Here is a 25828-nt window from a genome sequence, read left to right as displayed (position 1 = left end):
CATGTTTATTGGGACACCGTCAAGTTTACTTTTAGATATTGTTTAAACTTTACGTACTCCTTTCAGAGGTTTGAATATTTGTATAACAACACGCTAATGTGCAATGCTTGAATTCAATATTCAAAGTTAAAACTTTTGATTTGAAGCGATTATTTACAGTGATAACCAGAAATTAATGGAATAAGATGACGACATTATAGCATTACATAAGAGTACTTAATGTTGTTTCAAAACTTTTAGATTTACTAGGCACTTATTGAATCAATACTTTAGTGAAATGGGTCTGTTTACATTGCACACTTGATGTATCTCATTTTAAATCCCCTTGTTTTTTAATCGTCTCTTCTTCCCTCTAGTTCTAAAGAATATAATTCTTCGAACAGTGAAAATATTAAGTTAGGTTAAAGTGCAGTTTAAGTTAAATAAATATACAAAGTACATTTTTGAAAATTATATTTTTAAGGAAAATCAAACTTATGCTGAGAAAATAAAATCGATATATATAATCTATTAGATTACTTCCATGAAAAACAAACAAAATTGTTGAAAGGTGGGTGGAGGGGGGTTTTTAATAAAAGTAAAAATTTTAAACTTACTGATCAATATGAGGGCAAGAACACAGAACCCAGCTCCGATAATAACATCTAATATGGAGCAATATTTTTTTTAAGCCGAATAACTATTCGTGGGATTACTTTGAAAGTTTTCGCAATTTACAACTATGCAGTTGTGCGGCAATATACTGGCGCTTGCGCACAATAATATGCGGCAACTCATTTACTCTAGCATATGTGCTAAATCGTGCAACATGATATTTATGCATTAAGCTGTTTTTGCAACATATAGTAGACCTAATTTTGTAATATGATAAACTTATATAAATTTATAATTTATAATCTGATGATTAAAGATTTTAGGATACGCCTTTTCCATTCATATTTTTGATTTAAAATATTGTTTTTTTTCCTGCAGAAACATAACATTCACCAAAACTTTTCTTCAAAATAACTTCATCTCTAAACAATTAAAAATAATTATTAGTTATATTTTAAGGCGTTATTTTGTATATCTAGGAATTATACCTTAAAATTGTATTTTGATGTGCACTCAAGCCCTCTAATCTAAAAAGTAAAAACTAAAATTTATTTTCTTGTATTTAGGGGAAAAATATACGCAAAAAATTTATCTAAATCAACAATTTTAAATTAATTGGGGTTCGGCTTTTAAAACTTATTTTTTATTAAAAAGGTATTATATGCATAAAAATTAGTAATTTCTTTTGTTTGCTTGTATGTAAGATCATAACTCATGAACCCCTTAAGTGTTTCACCGATTTATTTGGGACTCTTGTGAACCAAAGCCGGAAATATTCTTAGCTTGGTTGAAAATTCTAAGCTGGGTTAATTTTTAAAGAGAAATCTATTGGTAATATCAATAATTATAAAATCTTATGCCAGCTTGTGTACCCAGCCTTGCTTGGAAACTAAGTTTTCCTTAGTAAAGTCAACCTACTCAAATTTGAATTTTGTATAAGTCCTTTGATTTTACCGAGTTCCGCAGTAAAAATTTGACGCAAATCGTTCAAGGGGTTCCTAAGTTATGATCGGACATCCAAATAATAAAAACAAGATATACTACTTTATATTCATAGAAACAAAAATTAAAACAAAATTTTTGAAATTTTGAAATACAAAACCTGACATTGTAGACTATGCATTGACTGTATATAGCATCAGTTATCACCAGGGAGGTATCTGAATATATAATTCATATTAAATATATTATTATTTATTATTAATATCATTACTTTTTTCAATATTATTACTGTTAATATCATTATTATTATTTAATAATCATATATTTTAAATCAAAGAGGTTATCATTATTATAATCATCATTACTTTTACTAATAATATTATTATTATTATGATTATTACTGAGCTTTCAAGGCGCTTTGCGCCCTTCTTTTAGCAACAATTTCAGCATTTGAATGAAATGCTTTTAAACGGTACGATACTGTGTACTTTTGTGTATAATGTACTCTATCTATTGTATATTATATGTACTGTGTACTTGCTATGAATGTTGTGAACTCTGAACTGTGTACTGTACTTTAAATGTTGTGTACTCTGTACTGTACTGTGTACTGTTCTATACCTTTTGTGTACTCTGTACTGTGTACTGTATATACCTGTTGTGTACTGAGTATATACAGTATAACAATCCTGCGCACTGCATTTATCTGAATAGACAAAGTCAATAATAGTTATAACTTATAATATTTGTATTTGTATTTTTAAAATTTTAATTTCTTCCTTGATTCTAGCATTTTAATATTCATTTCTAAAATTTCATAAGATTATATCCAAATTAGTTGGATTTTGACCAATCAAAAGCGAACAGGAGCATTTTTCATTTCTATCCAGAGTTTCGTATAGATCGGTAACTGGGATAGTTAATTGTTTGGGAATCGGAACTTCGATTGGGAATTTATTTTGGGACATTTTGATACAGAAGAAATAAGTTCTAAAGTGTTCCAATCAAAACTTTTAAAATTGTATTAGAACACCGGCCTGGTTCCTGGTCTTTCCAAAACACCACAAAAACGTTAACTGTCACATTTTGAGAATGTTATGTCGTTATTAAAGTCTGCATACATGAATAACAACAAACCATTGAAAAGATTGTCATCTCTGTTTATCATAAAATGTCACAAAAAAAGTCGAAATTTAGAAGTACATTTATTACTCATAATGAATAATGAGGATAAAAAGGAGAGGAAGATGACTAGGTCTTCTCTGAGCTGAAAACTTTAGAATGGTGGATATCGGGATTAATGCTTGATCCTCTCTTTTTGATAATCTCAAGATTAACATAATCTTGCAAGATTATCTTAAAAGTGTATGAAAAACGATAAAATTCAAATTAATATTTAATCATCTGAGAAACTGTAGCAGCCAATCAGAGAAAAGCGGNAACATAGAAGATTTTACTCTTGAGTGCAATTCACTTTAGTTTACCGTGTGAGATATCTAAATTTTTCCATATAAAAACATGCTTTCTCATGAACTTTTTTAGTTGTAGCTAATAAATTTATTCATGATCAAATTAAAGTGCTTAATACACACTGAAATAAACATAAGAAGAAAGGTATAAACTTTGCGACAATATCATTACAAGTACGGCTTTGTGACCTCTTAACTCCTCTAGATTTGATTTGTATTAGGTACAAATTTATCTGGTCATATAAAGCAAAATTCTCGATACCTCTTCATTAAGAGGGTCGAGTTCTGATTGAAAACATGTATGCGTACAATATATTTCAGTTAGGTGAATAGAGAAAATAAAATTGTACTTGGAAAAAATAAGCGGGTTTAAACTCTATGTTAACTAACAATAAAAAAAACTAAATGACAAAATTTTGATATTTTCTGACTGCACCAAACAAACATAAAAAATTGTTTATTTTACTTTTTCATTAATTTTCCTCGTATATTTTAACATTACAATTCAGTCCCTTCAAGATTCTAAATACAAGATCAATCCCTTCAAGATTCTAAATACAAGATCAGTCTCTTCAAGATTCTAAATGATCATTCTTGAGGCCTAACCGCGCACTGAGTATTAAATCATATGATTAATAATATGTATATAAATAGTGTGTTTCTAAAAATATATGTCAAATTTCCGAAATTTTTGGAGGAAAATTCGTAACAGATATTAACTAACGTTTGTTCAAAATTAGGCTTTATTTTAAAGTTAGGTTTTTTAGGACGCCCCGTAGGATATAAGTATGTGATCTAGCTATATATGTGAATTTGTTAATCTGTTGCGTAAGAATCATCATATAATCATATGTTGTTTCGTATGATTCCAATTAACATTTATAACAGAAAACTGGTTTATTAGTCTTGCATTTTACATTTAATGAAATTCGATTTTTGATCTTTTAGAATTTAAATTACTTTCTTTCTCAATTGAAAGTTTTGTTTTGTTCGATTTTATAATTTAAAAAATTTCTGCATGATTTAATATCTTTATTATTATCATAATTTCCCCTTTGTTTGCACTTTAATTTCGCGCAAATTTCATGTTATTCATTTATAATACACGTGATAACCAGAAAATAGCCATCTACTAAGATTTGAGTCTAATGGATTTTTTTAAAGATTACAAGGGGGTAAAATTAATATATGGGGGGCAACATTTTTTTCGCTCGGCCCCCTAGCCTGTCCCAGCCGCAGCGCTCGGCCCAGAAATTGTCTCTAACCTAACCCTTGTAGTAATTAAAGGGACCATTCACTTATTTGGGTAATTTCAGGGTAAACTAAACAGCCAAATCGCTGATGGTATTAGTCTTACTTTTCATAGATAACTTTGGACGGAGAACATATAAGAGACTCTGAATAGCTCTATGAGCAGCTAAAACTGTAAGTACGGCTAAAGTGGCAAAGACATTAAGGACAGCTTCGGTAATGCACAGCTAACATAGCAGAGACTCTAGGATGAGCTCCGGTAATGAAGGTAAGAGCATCTCAGATTGGAAAAACAGTTAACGTAGCAGGGACTCTGGAAGCAGCTAGAGTAGCAGCTCAGATTGAAGTGTAAGAATACTGAACTGGAGCAGCTAAATGAGATATCAAGTTAGAGAAGCTGCAAAGACAGATACTGAACTGGAGCAGCTTAACGAGATATCGCGTTGGAGAGGCTGCCCTAGATAGATACTGAACTGGAGCAGCTAAACGAGATATCGAGTTGGAGAAGCTGCCTAGATAGACATTGAACTCCAGCAGCTAAACGTTATAGAGTAAAATAGGAAGCTTCTCGGACAGATCCTAACTGTAGCAGCTGAATATCTGAAGGAACTTATTAAACCTGAATAAACGTACAGATGTATTTAATGAATAAAATATCAAACTGATTAATCTCAATTGATTCATACTCTGAGAGAGATGGACAGAAAGGTTATTAAAGGGATTAAATACTAAAACAAGGGTAAGGGGAAATATTTGCATAAGCCTACTACAACCATGGGAGCAGTTGATGGATTTTGAAACTCCCTAAGATTTACATCTGGCTTGTTGTAGAAGAAACTAATATTTCAACACCCTAAATTAATAAAAAATAAATAATAATAATTTTCTCAATTGAAAGTTTTGTTTTGTTCGATTTTATAATTTAAAAAATTTCTGCATGATTTAATATCTTTTTTATTATCATAATTTCCACTTTGATTGCACTTTAATTTCGCGCATATTTCATGTTATTAATTTATACTACACGTGATAACAAGAAAACTGTGGAATGGAAAACGACATTATCAATATTGAAGTACATTTGATGTTGTCTGTTCAAACTCCACAATTGACGTATTTCATATTAATTGGACTATTCAAAGTCATAACTTGAGTCTAAAGTCGTCTTCCGGTAATTTCCTAGTAGTATTTTCTTTATATCGTTATAAGATAAATAAATGGATTATTAAGACATTTGCCTACCCTGTACTTAAAGGGTGACGATGAATGGATATTTTTAGCAATTTTTTATAAGATTACAGGGGGGTAAAATCAATATAGGGGGGCAACATTTTTTTTCGCTCGGCCCCCTAGCCTGTCCCAGCCGCAGCGCTCGGCCCATAAATTGTCTCTAACCTAACCCTTGTAGTAATTAAAGGGACCATTCACTTATTTGGTTATTTTCAGGGTAAACTAAACATCCAAATTGCTGTTGAATGGTATCAGTCTTACTTTTCATAGATAACTTTGGACGGAGAACATAGATGAGACTCTGAATAGCTCTGGAAGCAGCTCAAACTGTAAGTACGGCTAAAGCGGCAGAGACTCTAAGGACAACTTCGGTAATGCACAGCTAACAAAGCAGATACTCTAGGAGGAGCTCCGGTAATAAAGGAAGCAGCTGAGAACCTAGTAAGAGCATCTCAGATTGGAAGAACAGTTAATGTAGCAGGGACTTCAGTAGCAGCTACTGTTAGTAAAGGAAGCATCTGGGAATGTAGCTGAAGCATCCTATATTGTAAGATTTTGACCGATTTGTGTCAAATTTTGTGAAAGCTCGTTAGAAGCACGGGAATTTTAAGTTGAGTTGGTAGACTTATTTTCCAGTTAAAGCTATGTTTCCAAGCTAGTTTATTATACTTTACAGTTAAAGCTATGTTCCCACGCTAGTTTATTATAATATATATATATATAATGTATAGTTAAAGCTATAATTATTTTCTGCTAATTCTAGAAAGTGAATATTAATTCAGCTTGGAAACAAAGTGTTTTACAATTAAATGCGCTTTTATAGATTTGTGAAACATGGATTGGATACCGTTCATTTTAAATCAGGCATTGCCATCTTTGCATGGAGGGTCACTTAAAAAAACGCTCAATTTATCCCTTTAACGTCCAAACCTCACTTTGCATGTCCTTTTGGACCCATGTCGATTTGAAAACAAGTTTCCCCTGACATTGCTAGATTCTGTAGATATAAGGAGAGGGGATATAAGCACTATTAACAGAAAGGAAAAGGGAGAAAATGAATTCAATGGAATTAAAAAATTTAATTTAAATTTAACTTAATTGATTTGCATTCACATAATTCATTGCAAAAAATTATTTCCATTATTTAATTGAATTGAATTTGTATTGCAATTAAATTTATTTTTCTTCTAATCATGTTTGATCGCAATTGATTTTGTATCTAATCAAATGATCGCAATTGTTTTTTTTTCTAACGGTTTAAACGAAATTGATTTTGTTCTGTATGGTTTGATTGCAATATATTTCTTGTTTCTGATAATATGATCGCAATTGATTGTGATTCTAATTGTTTGGTCGAAATTGATATTGTTTCTTATGTTTCGATCGAAATCGTGGTTGTAGTGGAACGCATCTGCAGTGCCAACCGAGAAATCATACTTCCTCTATATACATAATAATTTAAGGATATTCAAAACAGTTCTAAATGATTTGTTTAGACATATTTATATTTGTACAAATAACAGCATATCTTTACATGTTAAGAGATTAGTTTTCTTCGGAGGATTTCCTCAATTGCGAAGACGATATTTATATAAAGTCTATTTCTTTATTCAGTGAATGCCTTTTCCTTCTTTGCTTCCCAGGTTTCCTGTTTCCTACATTAGCTGCCGCATCTATCAAGAAAGCTTCTAAAATAATAAAAATGTTTAAGTACAGTGATAGTGCAATAATAGAAAGTCGACTATAAGACTCCAGTTTTGACTTTAAATAGTCTAACGAACTTGAGTTGAGGCACAGCAATTGTGCAGTGGAAACAGACCCATTTCCCCCTTAATAAGTGATTTAATAACTTACTAGTGAAGTTATTTGATTTGTAACAACACCAAATGCACTTCAGTATTGGTGTAATGTCGTCTTCCTTTTCTAAAGTTTCTGGTCATCACTGTATTAAGTTGCGATATTTATTGTTGAAATAAATATTATAGGGTTTTTAACAGTATTCATAAATATATTATTCATATATAATCCTAATTGTTTCTTAATAAAAGGTTTAAAGAGTTCCGTTGTATATATCGGGTTTAAAATCACATCTAGATTATAATGAATCAGGCCTTACCCAATTGGTCTCCGTTGTAGCTAGGATTAGCGGATGTATTTGAACCATGTAAAGGAAAAGTACTGCTTCGCTCCGTAATGCGGGAACCTTTCTTTGTCGTCTTCACTCCGGCAGCCATCTTGGCCGCCATTTTCCTTTCCTCATCCTCTAGAGTCTGCATAGAGTCCCTAAGAAAATGATGATAAAAAAGATGCACAAATATGAAAAATATAAAAAAAGATAAAAAAGATTAAAAGATAAAAAACATAAAAAAATATGAGAAAAAAATTAAAAGAATAAATGGTTTTTTTCAGAAATAATTAGTGTGAGGACCATGAAGTTGTAAAATAGGAAGACGACTGTTAGACTCAAGTTATCGTTAATAATAGTCATAATGACCATATAACGCTGGAGCACTGTTGTTGTCCACAGACCCATTTCACTTAATAATTTAATTTTAAAGCATACTTAAATCACTATTTGCTTAATAACCACATCCAGTACACATAACATTGCATAAATGTCGTCATCCCCTTCCACAGCTTCATTCCTATATTGTACTTCATAGTTAAATATTTATATTTACCGCACCTGACGTTTTTGGAAAACTGTAGAAGTATCTCCGCTAATCTTGCAGGGGGGAGATCATTCATTCCTGAAAACATAATTATTTGTAGTCCTTGATTTCATGTTGTACATTTTGTTCTGCGTTTTAATACCTGGGTTAATTCCAAACCAAATAAGAAGTTTTTCATATTCCCGCATTACAAGTTTATGGATCTTCTGCATGTTTATAATCCGAGCTGCAGCGTCCTAAAAAGGTACAGGTACAGGTACAGGTACAGGTACAGGTACAGGTACAGGTACAGGTACAGGTACAGGTACAGGTACATTTTTCTTAAATATATTGTCTCTTTAACTAAATTAAAACCAAAACTAGAAGAGTTACGAGGTCGCTAAGTTGAGCTAGTAAATGCTTCTTTTATAAGTTATATCTGGTTCGTCTTAAAACTCAAATTTCTTGAACATTCCCTTTCAATAAATAAAGTGACTGATTACAATGAAATCATGTTCACCTGGCGTTTAGTTTGAGATAGCCTAGAGATGTTTTACATTCAACTTCCATACCCTTCAGACTTGTTTCCAACTCAACAAAATCAGTTCTAAAATATAAAATACTGTCATTACTATTGTTGTTGTTATTGTTACTATTATTATCAATTGTTGTTTTTATTATTTCCGGAAATTGGAGAATTTAGGCTAGAAATTGGGACAAATTAGGCCGGAAATTGGAGAATTTAGGCTAGAAATTGGGACAAATTAGGCCGGAAATTTGAACAAATTAGGCTTGAAATCGGAAAAATTTAGGCCGGAAATTGGAATAATTTGAGGTTGGAAATTTTAAGAAATTAGGCCGGAAATTGAAGTAATTTAGGCCGGAAACCGGGACAAATTATACCAGAAATAGGAACAATTTAGTCCGGAAATCTGGGACAATTTAGGTCGAAAATTGGAATAATTTAGGCCGGAAATTTAGACAAATTATGTCGAAAATTGGGACAAATTCGGCCGGAAGTCAGGCCAAAAACTTAATCAAAATTTTAAAATTTTAACCGTTTTAATGTTCTTAAATTGTTCATAACTAGGGGAAAAGAACAAAACATATTTCTAATTTTGAATAAATAAAATACAATCCTAAAGCATTCGAACTCCTTTATAAAATCAGTCTGGACTTTCTGCTCTTTGGCCTGAAATTCGGATTTCTTTTTACCAGAAGTTTATAATATTTTTATTCAAATAATTTAATTACAATGATAACCCTCAATATTCGACATTTTCGATTCACAACGGTACCGTCCAAACAATTGTCTGAAAAATAATGTGCAACGTTTTTCTATCTTTGAGAAGTGTTTAATTATGACATCTTCCATCATTGTTCCATTATTTCTATAGCACAATTCCGCAAGTCACTCTTAGAGAAACCAATGTTTAAAAAATCAATCAAAGAATACCGTTTGTACCGGTTCGGATCATGTAACAATTGGAGTTATATAAGTGTATTCACCTTTTTAACAATATGGTAGAGCAACGATCTTCTTTTATCTGTATCTTTTACCAGAGATATCTTCCCCAGGTATTCTAGGTTAAATCCTTTCCAAAACATTTATTTACAAACAAATCTAAATTCTAAAATTGATATTTTAAATTCTTCAAAATTCTAAAGAATGAATGATTTTGTATTTTGGTAAAAAAAGCTCAAATTGCAGACGTAATTTCAAGTTCTTTTCATAAGCGGTGTCCTGTAAACTCTTCAGTTGACACTTAATATTCTAATTTTAAGCTTAAAAATAATAATATTTCACCCCGGAATAACCAGAGTGAGAAGCATTCTGTTTCGTTTATTCGAAATAAAACGTGTTTTGTCTATAATTCAATAATCTTTAAACTTAGGGATTTGTTTATTTTATACTTTTTCATTTAAGCACATTTCTTCATATCTCTGGTAGTATATTGAAATCACAAAAAAAGGCACATTTTTTAAGTATCACGACTAGGTTTATTTTGTGATTATTAACTCTAGAATTATTAGTTATTAATTTGAAAATAAATGTTTCCTGCCTCGAATATTAGTTCTATTAAGAAGATTGCCCATGGAAAGAATAATGGACAGATAAACAGCAAAGTTCTCATTATTTCTCAGAATATTGACCCCATCCTAGGAAAAGTAATAAAATAGTTTTATCCAAAATTTAACTAAAATTGTATAAAACTATTAACCGTCATATAATTGACACAAATAAGGCAATAATAAAAATGTAATCAATGCATACGTTTTAAAGGCATAAATTATTACTTTTAAGTCATAACTTTCATTTTATAAGAAAAGTATAAAATATATAAGTATAAATCTGCTGAAAAATTACGTTATGGGTACGTTTATATTTAATTGATTTAGAATTCAAAGGAATTAAGTCTTTGCCCAAAGCTCTGACTTTCTAATCCCTAAATCTTTTCAACCCAATGTCGTAGACCTTAGATATTTCAAACTATGAAGTATGTTAGATTGAATAATCTGCAAGTTTAAAATGTTAAAGGTTTACCCCATCCGGTTGCAAAGATATAGGGAGTATGCGGCAAAAACTTAGTTCCTTTTCAGTTTTTTTTACGGGGGGGGGGTGTATATATAAAGTTACCAGAAGAGATCTAAGAGGACTACATATATCCCTTTCCATCGCTTGATAATCAAGTTTAAAGGCCCAAAGCTTTAGTCTACAGTCCAGTCCTTAAACATATTCTATACAGTGATCAACAATTTAAAGTGAAACAAGCTCATCTACTTGATTTAATATTGTTTCAAGTTTAGTGCACGGGTAGATCCAATCCTGAAGGTACTGTAGGTGTAATTTCACGATGTGTTCCATGTGTTTGTTTATCTAAACTGTCTATTTTATATTTAGCTATTGGTATTCCTGCACTAGCTAGTGGAATACCTGGGTTTATTACCTGGAATAGAATATATTGTGACAAGATACTGCACTAGCTAGTGGAATACCTGGGTTTATTACCTGGAATAGAATATATAGTGAGAAGATACTGCACTAGCTAGTGGAATACCTGGGTTTATTATCTGTAATAGAATATATTGTGACAAGATACTGCACTAGGTAGTGGAATACCTGGGTTTATTACCTGGACAGATTATATTGTGAGAATATACTGCACTAGCTAGTGGTGTACATGGGTTTACTACCTGGAATAGAATATATTGTGAGATGATACAGCACTAGCTAGTGGAATACCTGGGTTTATTACCTGGAATAGAATATATTGTGACAAGATACTGCACTAGGTAGTGGAATACCTGGGTTTATTACCTGGATAGATTATATTGTGAGAAGTTACTGCACTAGCTAGTGGAATTCCTGGGTTTATTACCTGGAATAGAATATATAGTGAGAAGATACTGAACTAGGTAATGGAATACCTGGGTTTATTACCTGGACAGATTATATTGTGAGAAGATACTGCACTAGCTAGTGGAATACTTGGGTTTATTACCTGGAATAGATAAATTGTAAAAAGATACTGCACTAACTAGTGGAATACCTAAGTTTATTACTTGGAATATTATATATTGTGAGAATATACTGCACTAGCTAGTGGAATACCTGGGTTTATTACCTGGAATAGAATATATTGTGACAAGATACTGCACTAGGTACTTAGAATACCTGTGTTTTTTACTTGGAATAGAATGTATTGTGAGAAGATGCACTAGGTTGTGGAATACCTGGGTTTATTACCTGGAATAGATTATATTGTGAGAATATACTGCTCTTCTCTAGCTAGTAAAATACCTGTGTTTATTACCTGGAATAGAATGCATTGTGAGAAGATGCACTAGGTTGTGGAATACCTGGGTTTATTACCTGGAATAGAATATATTGTGAGAAGATACTGCTCTGCACTAGCTAGCGGAATACCAGGGTTTTCCTTCTCAGCTTCTAGAAAACACAAATTTAAAAATTAAAATAGGGTCTTTACCAAAAGCTGTTTCGCAATTCTTTTATGCCAAATAAATTGCACTTGAAATTAATTAAAGGGACTGTCATTGTAAGTTCAAACGGCATTCTTTTTATTGAGTGGCATGTCAGATTTGCAACTAATCCCTTTAAACCTTTATCTGATCAATAATGTGGAAGATATTCACTTTTTCTTCTATAGCTTGAGAGTTTTTTGGACGACAAATTCCATCATTGATTCTGTGTCAGAAATCCGAAAGTCAATATCAAGAAACCACTATTGAACATAATTGATTTTCAAAGTTAAAAACTTAGATATCTTTTTAGCTCTTGATCATACAAAGCTTTAAATGTGACTTGTTACTTCCGATATACAACTCTTTTATTGGAAGCTCTCTTAAAGTTCACTTTATAAAAGTGTAGAAGTGATTTACAACGTTGACACCTTGATCTGATCAATAATGTGGAATTTATTCTTGTTTTTCTAGGTTTAAACTTTAAATGTGTTTAAATCTATAATGTAGAAATGCGCAAATCACTTTTGTAGAGAACCCACGATAGAAAATAATCAGTTTTCAAAAATATAACCATTGAAATATAGTTCATACTTGATCAGACAAAGCTTTTAAGGGTACCAATGTCAATCGAACGTTGGCATTTTTGCATAGATAGTCACAATTGAAAATACTGTTACAGCCCCTTCAAGTAAAATTACTTTTATCAGTTTGTGATTATAAATAACATATTTTGAATATTGTTAAGTTCAAAGATGGCTGCCTATAGTTTTAAACATACCTTTAATCAGATGTATTTCTTCCTCCGTCGGCATCAACAACTAGGAATTAAAAAGATTTTATAAAAAAAATACCCTTGCTATTAAAAGTTAGGTTTTTAGCTGACGCATAACAACATTTTTTCTCCAAAATGGCTTCTGGCCCTGGCCTCATTGCTGCTGAAAATGTAGCAAATTGAAAATTACAAATAGATGTTTATTGGATACAAAAAAAACACTAGGACAAGCAAAGTAAAAGTACATATATAGATTATGTTTTGTTTTATAATATTATAGATTGGATCAAGAAGATCAAGTGAGAATGAATGTATTGTTTTATAATATTATAGAATGGATCAAGGAGATCAAGTGAGAATGAATGTATTTTTTATAATATTATAGAATGGATCAAGGAGATCAAGTGAAAATGAATATATTGTTTGTATTAGTATTGATTTCGATCTTTAGTTAATCTGCATTAAACTTAATTAGTGACTTAATAAGTGTCGTGTAAAACTACATGCTTTGGAACAATATCAAATACACTTAAAGTATTGCTCTAAAGTCGTCTTCTTATTCCATTGATTTCTGGTTCTCACTGTATGGTGTATATTACCTGAAGTTTCTCTACACCCTCCCGACTCATATTACCATCATCCATTTTCAGTATTGTGGCTTTCAGCTCAGATAGTTTTGGTAGATTCTTCACAAAAAAGGTCAATAGTTGACATAAAAAAGTTTTAAAATTTCCAAAAAAGTCAATAGTTTGCAACAAAAAAATTATAAAAATTGCAACAAAAAAAAATCATAGTTTGCAAAAAAACTTGATATTATGTAAAAAAAACAACTCAAGAGATTGCTAAACAAACAAACCAATGTTTGACAAACAAACAAATGGATAGTTTGTCAACAAACAAAATATTAGTTTGCGAAAAAAAGTCAATAATTCACCAACAAAAAAAATATGTCAAACTCGAAAAATTTTCGTAAAAAAAACAAGTCAAGAGATTGCTAAACAAACAAATCTATAGTTTGTATCATATTTCAGGCACCCATCCCAATTTATTAATTTCAAATCAAATTGAATTGACTTTCCTTAATCCCAATACTGATCTGATTTGACCTTTTTGTGTCTAATACTCGAAGTTCCTTCTGAAAAAGGGACCATTTTTAAACTAATTCATTTTCCTAAAGGGACTGTCAGCGTAATCTCAAGTGACCCTCAATATGCAAAGAGGACAATGCCCAATTTACAACAATACCCTTTAAAGCGTTGACGTTCTTTATCGAGTAAAAATATAGGTATTAGAAAATCAGAGTTTGTTACAAAAACTCAATTCCTTTGATTTTAAATAAAAACAAATTAATAAACTTTTGAATATTTAAACCTTTGCTGAATTCGAAGCTGATGAATTAGGTTTTGTTTCTTTCACTGTAAATGATGAAAGGATAGAACTGCTATCAAGATCAATTCTAAAATAAATTGTTAACTTCAGGGGACATTAGTTCCAAAACTAACACTTGGCACATTTCTAACACTGAGTGTTAGAAATGACCACAAATTAAAATTTTAGGATCCCGGCCAATATCGAGACAAAAATCAATAATAAAAAGTAAACCAAAATTTTATTAGCCATGACGAGGACAATAAGTCCTATTATTAAATTATTTTCTGAAATCAAAATTTTAAAAGAAGTTCTTGACCGTTTTCAAGACAAATCCATGTTTTTAATTTTCGAACACACCCTGAATTTGAATCATTGTCGCGATTTCGAGACAAAACACACTTTCCCGTTTTTGAGTATAATCTGCAATTAAAACAAACCTCACTTGCATAACTTACAATATATATATCACTGAAGACATCACATTTTATCTGTTAAATCATAGAATATCGGTGATTTATTTTCCAGCTTTTAAAAAAATCAAATTACCGCATTTCTGGTGAAATATATTTCGAAAGAATAAAATAATTTTAATATTTTTATTTCTTTATGCCGTAATGATTTTATATTTATAAAAAAAAACGTGTTGTTTGTATGTTCCATTTTATTCATATTTTACCTCATCAAAAAATCTTGTTTTGTTACGTAAGTGAGTAAATACTTGAAAATAGACATTGATATGAATTCCGGTAATTGTTTCAAAACCAGGATATGTTCAGAAAACGCAACATGAGCTGAAATGCGGTAATTGTTTTAAAATAGGGATATGCTCGAAAATTAACACAAGTATCATCAAAAACTAATTCTCGAACCTTATTATTAGTATAATTTAAAGATAACATATATTGTTACAATATATAGTTTTAGTCATTTTTAATAAATATATGGTGTAGATTTGTTCTACTCGGCGTGGATGTAAAGATATATACTCTTGAAAAATATAACTTTGCAGATCTGGCCCATATTCTAACACTCAGTGTTAGAAATAGGCAAGTGTTAGTTTTGGAATTAATTTCCCCTGAAGTTAATATATTATTACTGTAATCTTTTTTACTTATTTTGTCAAACACAATTCAATTATTTTCTTTGAGGTTTATGATTTAAGATTGTTTTCAATGAAAATGTTATTTGGACCTCACATGACCCCAGAGAAGGATACTCAGATTTACAAAAATTTATCCCCAACATTTTCGGATTTTTGAAAATCCACGAAAAAAACTGGATTTACCTTGGGATGGATTCCCAGATAGATCCCGGGACAGCTGGAGGTACAACAGGTCTCCAATGTAATTTCACTAAAATTAGAATCTATCTTTATACTTTTTTTGGCTGGGTGGAATTTGTTTTGTTATGTTTTTATATGCCATATTTTGATTTTTGGGCCATTTAAATCTATAGATTCAATAATGACTCACGAGTTAGGGAATTTTTCACTTTAAATAATGTTCCCAAGGCCAACTTTGCATGTAAAACATCCCGAAAAAAAATAAAAAATGGTCACCATCTCTCCATTTGGAAGATTAAAATGTGTAATAGACGTGGTAAAAGTCTTAATCTGATGATATTACCTAGTTTTGCAGTAACTGTTTGAATAGAAGAGGAATCTGCTGAACCAGGAGTTGATGATGAAGATGTTATTGAACACTCGGAGAGTTTTGCGACAACAGCCGTCTCATTAAATGAGATAGGAGGGTTTACTTCTGCTGGTGATACACTGGAGGAATCAGTTGAATCTGTTGAAGGTTCGGGATATTTAGGGATAAAAGTCAGGGGTTGAGGGGGAGGAGGGATAGATGACAAAAGTGGAGGGAGGGCAGAAGATGGAAGTGGAGGGGGAGGAGGAATAGAACTTGGAAGTGGAGGGGGAGGAGGGATAGAGGTTGGAAGTGTAGGATGAGGAGGGATATAGCTTGGAAGTGGAGGGGGAGAAGGGATAGATGACGGAAGTGTAGGTGGTGGTGGAGCTTGTAGAGAACTAAGTGAAGAAGTATCAACACAATCCACTGATTCTTCTGTATTTTCATCAAGATCGGAAAAGTTAAAATCTGAAACATCTGTCTCCAGGGTTGCTTCACTAAACATAAGACATTCTTTGCTTGATTCCTAATAAATTGAAGAAGATGTTTTATTAGAAACTTATTAAATCACTAATTTAAAGAAATCGGTCTGTTTACACTGCACCTTGGCTGTGTAACAAGTTAATTGGACTTTTCAAAGTTATATAACTTGATCCTAAAAGTTGTCTTCCTATTCCAGACTTTTCTAGTTATCTGTGTAATTGAAAAATTAGTATGCGAAAGAATATTTTCCTTTGAATTGATTTCCAAATGTTTTCTCCTTCCTGCTTTATCTAAAATATTTAAAATAAAACCCTAGAATTTACTGAATTAGAGGGGGATGAGCCCCCGTAGCCCCCCTCAGTACGCCTCTAAATATGGTATATTTTATGCAGGGTGTGCTAGGGGCTAAATCGTGTGTAAGTTAAATAGATGATGCAAAGAAATTAATTTTTTGCCTCAAATTCAAATCTAAAACTTAGCTTATTTGATCCAATAAAATTTAAATTTTGAAATATCTGGTCTAGATAAAAATCATTTTTAACATACTAACGTGTCACAAAAAGATTGAAAAACTGCAAAGGAATTAAGTTTCTGTCACAAACTCTGTATCTTTGCAACCCGATGTCGTAGACCTGTGATATTTCAAAATATAACAAATATATTGGATTAGAAAATTTGAGCTGATGGAAAAAGCTCAACTCCGTTATTCCTTTAGAATTTAAAAGATTAATTAATTTTTTTAGTATAATTTTACGGATGAAAGAAGAAAAAACTCATAAATAACAAACAACAAAACAAGAAATCATGTTGAAAAAAAACCTGTTGTGGAGTCGCAGTAGTTGAAACCCTCCTCAGCCAAACCTGTTTGGCTCTGAAAAAGAAACAGTTAAATTCTACCAAGTTTTTTTGCGCAATTTCTTTAAGCGTAATTGCGAAATATAAATGTTTAGTGCAAAAGAAGAAGATAAGGAAACAGCAAACAAAAGGGGTTTCCAGTTCTTTTTATGAAATAAAATCCAAATATGTTCAATTATAATCAAGGTTTTAGTTTTAGTCTTCTTCTGGAAAAAGGATAAACTCTTGATTATACTATTCCAGGTTAGGTTAGGTTAGGTTAAGATTGATAGATATTTAGGAGAGGTTGCTCTTTTCAGAAGCCGTGGAACACGTCACATTTAGAAGGTTTTTAACTCAAATATTTATATAGATAGTTTACTTTAAAATTTTGCACAAATTTTTCAATGAAAAAAACACAATTTAAAAAAACACCTCAGATAATTATGCAAAGGATATGAGTCAGATTTATTCTGTATGATAGAAGAGCTGTAAAGGGAATCTAATTCTGCGCGCACATTGTAGAATACTAAATAACGATCTCAATGAGTTCATGGTTTGAAATTTTGCTGTCTACAACATGAAGTTGCAAAGATATAAGGATTAGAATAAAAGAATGTTTAAACCTGAGAACTCCAATGCTGCTGTTTAATGAGTTGAGAGCAGTTATGGATCGGGAGAACTGAAGCATTATGTTTCGTTGCTTTTCATCCTCTAGGGAAATAAAAAATATATATCCCTTGTCTGCACATATATTTTTAAACCTAACTATGTATGTTGCAATGCCAGAGCGGCTAAACTAAATTTAAAGAATTTGAACCGCGGCTCAAATAAGGATGGTTCCACTTTAAATTGCAATCAATTTTTCAAGATTTTAGCCGGCGCTCAATCGAAAACCGGTTTTGGGGGATTTGAAACGCGGCTTAAATTCATTAAATTCATTGATAATTTTATGTGGGACCTTTTCGGATTTAAAAAAATCCACAAATATGAAAAGATAGAAAAATTAGCAAAATCCATAAATTTCACTATTTACTAATGTAGAAAGGGGCAATTTGCCGCTACGGAATCATAATTTATATAAAACTTTGTTTGTCTGAGTGTCTCTTTGTCTGTTTGTATCCAATAAACGTCAAAACAGCTCGCGAGAAAAATTTGTGGGACCTGACATGACCCCAGGGAAGGTTTGTGGATGGTTCAAAGTTTAAAAAAAGTTTTACAATTACGAAGGAAAAAATGGTTGCTTGAAAAACAAAATTCAAGCGCTTAAATAATTACTACAAGAGGGGTACAAAGCGCCCTGAGCTGAAAACTTTAGAATGGTGGCTATCGAGATTAATGCTTGATCCACTCTTTTTCTTAATATCGAGACTAACCTAATCTTGTACTTGTATCCAAAAAGTGTAAAAATTCAACCAATCAGAGTCGCGTATATGAAGCCGATAAATTTGAAATTTTGCGCGCCATTTAAGATTAATATACAGAAACGGGGGGGACTCTCTTTTTTTAAAAACCGGTTATTGATTTTTCTCTACTTTTTCCAAGAAAAAACGGTTTAAGAGAAAATCAAAAGTGTGTCCATTGGATACTCAGATTAAGTAATCGGGATTATTAAGGATATCTCATTCTTAAGTTTTCAGCTCTGAAAGCCTAAAATGTTTAAAAGAAAAATATACCTGAATTGTTCTTCTTCCTCTGTGCATCATCATCCTCCTCCTCCTCCTGTTCTATCACTATTATCTCTTCATTTTCTTCCTCAAGTTCAGAAGAGGAAGTCCTTAAAAATATTTAATCCCCCTGAAAATTGTTAAATTTTCATAAAAATTAGAAAAAATTCATTGTTTTTTCAGGAGTCCATCACAAAATTCCATCTCTGACCACATGGGATCTGGGATGAAAGTACATTTCGTAAGTTATTTTTGGTAAATATCAGTAATCAATATAAGAGATAAATTATACAGAAAAATAAATACTCCCTTGCAGTATCATTCTGCAATTTGAATTTTTCTTCTACTTTCACTTATTTACAAACACACCGTGGCTAATTTAGGATCGCCTTGGATGGAATGCTTTGACCCATGGATATGTTGCTCCAGGACTCCCAGGACTTGTCATTTCAGTTTTATTTTTGATAATTAGTATGTTCAATGAATTTGTTAATAATGTGTTTGGTGTGCATGAAATTTATTCAAATTATTTATTTATTTATTTTATTCAAATACAGTTATATATTATCAGTGGTGCCCAAACGGCTCGACCAAAATGGCAAACTTGCTGAAAATTTTTGAGGGAACCTATTGGGTATAGTCAAGGTTCTGGGCCCTATCTAGGGGTAACATTGGCAAAAAAATTGATTTTTTTTAAAATTAAACTTTGTGTTATTCATAATATTAAAATCAAGTTTTTATATTTAATTAGCTTTACCTGTTTAAACTCATGATGATAAACTGTGTTAATTAAACTAAACTAACTAATAGATAAGACTGATAACCTAGGAGTAATTAGATTTAACAATGCTATGAGAAATATTTCTCTTCATGACCACAACCTTAGAGAACAGAACCAAATCAGAGTTGTTAAAGCATCAACCCAGTGCAGACCATGTCTAAAAGATGCATGATCCATGCCGATATATGCAGTCCGTCGTACTGTCCAGCCAGGCTACCAAGTGTAGAGTCGTCCCAGCACGTTTTATGCGACAAACGTAGCTTAGCAAGATCCCAGGACGGAGAGGTTATGAAGATCATGATATCCAAAGAGTAATGAATAAATAGGTAAGCAAATGTAATTTTACAAGTATGACTAACTTAAAATGTTTATCTTATTTTCTATATATTAATGTTGATCCTCGGATTTTTATCATATCAAACTTATTTATTTATTTATATGCTATGAGTATTCGCTAATACCGTGTGTTTAAGCGTGCAGGGGTGGTGTGGAGGATGAGGAGGATTTAATCCAAGGACTGAGAGGTGAGGGTTGACTGTTTTTAAGACTGTGGACTTAACTTTATCACAAGAATTCTTGCTATAGAACATTAGTTAAAGTTCTTTTGTTCTAAAGATTTTTATACTCCTAATAGCATCTGACAAGATAACATATTACATCTAGGTCTGGGCACGTTTAGACTTTTAATAATAGTTCGTTAACGATTAGCTAAAATCGTTCAAAAGACAAACGGAATTTTCTGTTGATCTTCAAAACTTGCAGTTCTTTAACGAAACGTTGCCCAGCCCTAATTACACCTAAAATAAACTTTTTTGTTTTTATTTCATTCATTATTGTGAATTCATAATATCTCATTAAAAAAAATCATCAAAAGGCATTTTTATTGAAACAAATGATCCTGAAATTTGAGAAGGGTTTCATTATAATACTTTTATCAATGATTTGTGAACTAAATCAATTTTTCCACTCAAAAGCACAACAAGTGAATAGCAACATAGCAAGTCAAAAATAACATTTAATAAAAAGTTTAAATTTCAAGAAAAAAATAACTATTGCTACTTCGCGACTTCGTTGCTTCTCCGGTTTTCACTTTATACCAAAGATTGAGGATACAAATATATTTTGTTGCACATTTCAAGCCATATTTAGAAGAAACTAGGCTTTTAGGGCGCTTCGCCCCCATCTTCTTTTTCAACTTATAATTGTGGCTCTATCTGTGAGCATCTTCTCTTTGTACAGTATAAAACAAAAACAAAAAAGTTTGCGGATTTCATAATATTTTTTCGCGCATTTTCAAAATTTTACAAAATAAAAAAATTTTAACACAAATTTTTAAAATTTTGATCATTCATAAACCTTTCCTTGGGGTCACGTGAGGTCCCACACATAATTTGGGCCCGATCAGTTCAGCCGTTTTGACGTTTATTGGATGCAAACAAACAGACAGACAAGCTAAATTTAAATATAGATTGTGTTTTAACAAGAATCCAAACAAAATTAAGATTAAATTAGAATGACTGTTCGTCTACGAACTATAAACAAATGAATAAGACACCAAAGCTAAATACTAAATATACTGTTGTTAACTTCAGATAGTAGTCTATAACTAGTAAAATACGATACAGGCAATAATATATATTTATACATCATGCAGTAATACATTCCTATTTTCAAGGTCAGATTTATATTGGAGTATCAGTCCGTAATAATATCTGCAAAGAGGGTTCTCCGAAAATTTCTGGAAAAAAAAATTTTAAAAGTTATCCTAAAAGCCGCATGCAAATCAATAGTATATTTTTTATCAAATAATTTTTTATACAATGTCTGACATGTTTTTTCTTCTAGCTGGGTGTTCTAATTATGTTTGATAATTTCCCAAATGCTCATAATAATAGTAAATAATAAATTCAAACCAAGTGGCAACTTTCCAAATGCACAATTTTTCAAGTGTCAACTTTAACAATTCTCCTTATAGAAATTTCCAAAATGTAAAATTACTGTAGTTAAACCTTCCCAAATATGTATACAATTTTTTCGAGTATATATACACTGTATATTGTATATTGTACATGTATGATATTGTATATTGTGTCTTGTACAATGTATATATATATATATATATACTTTGCTTGTCTGGGTGGGTGTTTGTTTGTATCCAAATAAACATAAAAACGGCTGAACTGATCGGACCCAAATTTGTTGTGGGACCTCGTGTGACCCAAGGGAAGGTTTATGGATGATCGCTTTTTGAAAATGATGAAAATCCACGAAATTTTTTGTATAAAATCCACTATTTTTATTTTCAAAGTATTCAAAGAGAAAATGTTCACAAATGAAATGGAAGATGGGCGCGAAGCCCCCTTAGAGACCAGTATTGTATATTGTACAATCTAAATTGTGTCTTGTTACAACTTATTCTATCTTGTACAATGTATATTGTATCTTGTTCAATGTATATTTTATGTATCTGGATCTAGACTCTGGAGGTCTTGCAATAATGTGGAGGAAAACCTTGACTAAATATGTGACAAATATCAAAAGTGATTTGTACCGAGTTCAAGCAGTAAAATTTAACTTTCCGTCTGCAGATTTACTGATAGTTAATTTATACCTGATGGTTGACCCTCAAGTTGACCAGTTTGATGAAATAGGTTTACTAAACCAACTTGCTGAGGTAAACTGGATAATTCAAAGCTCAGACTGCAGAAATATTTTACTTGCTGGTGATCTGAATTGTGATTTTATGAGAGATACTCTATTTGTAAACACTGTGCGTCAGTTTGTCAATGACAACAATCTATGTATTTTCTGGTCTCTGCCGAATGAAAGTGAATCTCATAGAATAGAGGAAGAAAACGCTATATACTCCTCTTCAGTTAATGGTGTGGAATATTTTTCTTGTATAGATCATTTCTTAGGAAACCAGGGTCTGTATAATGTAGTTTCAGAAGCTGGAGTTATTAACCGTCCTGGTAATCACTCTGGACATTCTCCTATTTACACAAGGATGAATGTGGATCAACTAAATCTTGAAGTAGAAGTACCAGAGAAAATTCCCAAACACAGTTGGGAAACTGCTAATGATGAAGAAAAAGAGAACTTTAGAGGAACTTTGCAACAATTATTGGAAAACCTAAATCCACCAATTGAGTGTCCGGATTGTGATTCCTTAAAATGTGTAGAGCATGATGTAACAGTGGACACATATGCTACTGGTATATGTGAAGTGTTGGATTAAGCAGTTTCTACTTGTCTCCCTCTTGTTGGACAACCATTACACAGGGTAGACAAAAAGTAATTCAAGGGTGGACAGAATATGTGAAACCGTACCAGGATGAAAGTCTATTCTGGAATAAAAGTTTGGCGTGCTGCAGGATGTCCTGAAGTAGGAGAACTATATGAAATAAATAGGCAAGCTAAAATGCAATATAAATATGCTGTGCGTAGGCTTAAACGAGCAGCTCACAATATTAAAAAGGATAAGCTACTTACAGGACTCCTTCAAGAGATAAAGAAGTTCCGTGGTAAAACTAGCACTGTATCAAGCAGTGTTGATGGTCAAATTGGAGCAGAGGATATTTCAAATCATTTTGCCGATATTTACAGTGAACTTTATCAGAAACATGATTTAGGAGAGGAGTTTGCTCGGGTTCAGGAATCCATTGCTCTCCAGGCAGATCCTAGTCTACTGGGAGAGCTGGATAGAGAAAACGAGAAAATTGTGTTTGAAGCTGTAACTAAATTAAAGTCAGGGAAAAGTGATCCAACTTTCTCTTTTAATTCGGGTTGTCTATTAAATTCGTGTGATGATCTCAATACTATTTAAATGGTTTCTGCGTATACTGGTACAATTCCTGCATTTCTGCTTCTTTGTACTATAGTACCTATTGTTAAGGATAATCTAGGAGATATTGCATCAAGTGATAACTACAGAGCCATTGCTATAGGTAGCTTATTATTAAAGTGGTTTGATTGGCTTATCATTATTCTCGAAGGTGATAAACTAGCAACAGATGAGCTACAGTTTGGATTTCAAGCTAAATCTAGCACATCTATGTGTACTTGGGCGATAAACACTGTAATAGATCATATAATAGACTAGGCAGGCCTATATATGCCTGTTCAATGGACCTAAGTAAAGCATTTGACATGGTTTCTTGGGCTAAACTATTTCCTAAACTTTTAAAAAGAAAAATATCACCTTTGATATTAAGATGCTTAATACATATTTACTCATATCAAATGTGTAATGTGAGATGGGGGAACATTATCTCACAACCTTTTAATGTGAAAAAGGGTGTACGCCAGGGTGCAGTTTCCTCGCCTATATTGTTTTGTGTTTATATAAATGATCTGATTATTCAACTTAGAAATCTGAAAGTTGGTTGTCAACTAAATTGCGTATACCTAGGAATCTGGGTTTATGCGGATGACATTATATTATTATCTCTAAGTCGATCTGGACTACAGTTAATGACTAATGTTTGTAAAAAATTTACTAGTCTTTATCAGTTAAAATTTAGCACAAATGTAGATGTTTCCAAATCAAAAACAAAATGTATAGTTTTCAGTAACCCTGTCATGAATACTGATAATATTTTCCCGATACTTTTGAAAAATTTACCCTTACCCTATGTAACGGAAATTAAACATCTTGGCAACACACTGCAGTCTAATGGTTCTATGTAAACGTGCTAAATTTATTTCTAAAATACATTCTCTTAATCAAGAATTTCATTATGCTAATACATCCACAGTGTTAAAATTGTACAATATATATACTTGTGATTTCTATAGCTCAAATCTCTGGGATTTATACAGTAGGGATGTTCAAAAACTCCTGAATTCATGGAACATTGCTATTCGCAATAGATTCAAGATTTTAACATAAAACAGTTCTTAAATCCTGTTTACTTAGATCTACTAAAAGTATTAGATTTGATAAATTGGTCACAAATTGTACAAAACGAGTGCATAAAATTGTTTGAATATGAGGAACATTAGAAATGGGCTCAATGAAATATCTATGGGTTTCTCTTGGTAGATCAAATAAAATGCACAAGATTGTAATGTACAATCTAGAAATCTAAAAAAATTTTGCGTGAAACAAAATATGATATACAATCATATTCCTATAGACCAAGAATGGAAATTACCCATTCTTCATGAATTACTTAAAGGTAAAGAAGATAATTTCGTTCTAAACAACTTTGATGATAATGAGATCGCAACCATGATTAACTTTTTATGTTCCGACTAGAAACTATATTTATATTTATATATTATACTTTATTCTTGTTTTTGTCTTATCATATTGTACCATTTTACCTTTGTGTACGAAATAAATCAATAATAATAATATATTGTATCTTGAACAATGTATATTGTATCTTGATCAATGTATATTGTATCTTGTACAATGTAAATTGTATCTTGTACAAGGTATATTGTATCTTGTACAATGTATATTGTTTATTGTACAATGTAAATTCTTTATTGTACAATGTATATTGTATATTGTATATTGTATAATGTAAATTGCATATTGTATATTGTAATATAAATATAATAATTGCAGTTTTAATGTTGATTGTTGGATGCTCAATTGCAACCAAAATAACCAATGACGTCAAATAAAGCTGTTACAGTGCGTAAACACTAGTGAGATAAATTTTGAATGCAGCATCTTTATAAATGTTGTTTTTGGTACAATGTATGTAAATTTTCCCTCATNCCCCCCCCGCCGATACCTTTCACTTTCTTCTAAAATTGAAGATTCTCTCTTTCCCATCATTTTATCTAAAATATCAATAAAATGTTTGAATTGTAATAAATATTCATAATAAAAAGAAATAAACATTTTTAAAAATGTATTTAAACCTCAAAATTATAATCTATTAATTTTGTATGTTATTTTCGTGTTGAAAGCAACTATTCTAAAAAGACGGACTTCCTCAATTGAGTAGAACTAGAATTACAGGGCTATTCGTGTCCATCTTCTGTTTCAATTGTAAACATTTTCTGTTTGTATACAGTGTAAAATAATAAAAAATAAATTTGCGGATTTTTAAAATTTTTTTTGTGGATTTTCAAAATTTAATGACAATCAAATTTTGTTGGTGGCAAACTTTTGAGATTTTGATCATTCATTACCCTTCCCGGGGG

General features: G+C 31.5%; 1 protein-coding gene and 1 long non-coding RNA gene across 4 annotated transcripts; both read right to left on the bottom strand.

The window, feature by feature from the left end:
- Positions 1–964: 964 nt before the first annotated feature.
- LOC111697822 (uncharacterized) lies at positions 965–2244 on the bottom strand. Its single transcript, XR_002764389.1, has 4 exons — positions 2192–2244; positions 1697–1754; positions 1083–1121; positions 965–1016 (listed from the first exon to the last, which is right to left on the bottom strand). It is a non-coding gene; the product is annotated as an uncharacterized LOC111697822 (long non-coding RNA).
- A 4729-nt stretch (positions 2245–6973) lies between these two features.
- Positions 6974–25490, bottom strand: LOC111697810 (FH1/FH2 domain-containing protein 1). 3 transcript variants are annotated; one of them, XM_023467942.1, is made up of 20 exons: positions 25414–25490; positions 18892–18992; positions 17842–17929; positions 17201–17252; positions 16631–16671; positions 15890–16395; positions 15550–15616; positions 14265–14349; positions 13972–14028; positions 13493–13579; positions 12900–12939; positions 12012–12086; positions 10776–10864; positions 10201–10297; positions 9647–9732; positions 8658–8744; positions 8301–8394; positions 8173–8236; positions 7603–7769; positions 6974–7174 (listed from the first exon to the last, which is right to left on the bottom strand). In XM_023467942.1, exons 1-16 carry the CDS (start codon positions 25455–25457, stop codon positions 8739–8741), a joined length of 1521 nt encoding a protein of 506 aa, XP_023323710.1. In that variant the 5' UTR covers positions 25458–25490; the 3' UTR covers positions 6974–7174; positions 7603–7769; positions 8173–8236; positions 8301–8394; positions 8658–8738. The 3 variants fall into 3 exon arrangements, with proteins under 3 accessions (XP_023323710.1, XP_023323708.1, XP_023323709.1); XM_023467940.1 differs by lacking the exons at positions 6974–7174; positions 7603–7769; positions 8173–8236; positions 8301–8394; positions 8658–8744 and adding an exon at positions 8823–9329; XM_023467941.1 differs by lacking the exons at positions 6974–7174; positions 7603–7769; positions 8173–8236; ... (1 more) ...; positions 8658–8744; positions 25414–25490 and adding exons at positions 8823–9329; positions 19640–20518.
- Between the last annotated feature and the right edge of the window lie 338 nt (positions 25491–25828).

This window comes from Eurytemora carolleeae, unplaced genomic scaffold (assembly GCF_000591075.1).
Source record: "Eurytemora carolleeae unplaced genomic scaffold, Eaff_2.0 scaffold135, whole genome shotgun sequence".
NCBI classification, from domain to species: domain Eukaryota; kingdom Metazoa; phylum Arthropoda; class Copepoda; order Calanoida; family Temoridae; genus Eurytemora; species Eurytemora carolleeae.
The sequence above is the reverse complement of the archived record's forward strand: the minus strand, read 5'-3'. Positions and strand labels throughout refer to the sequence as shown.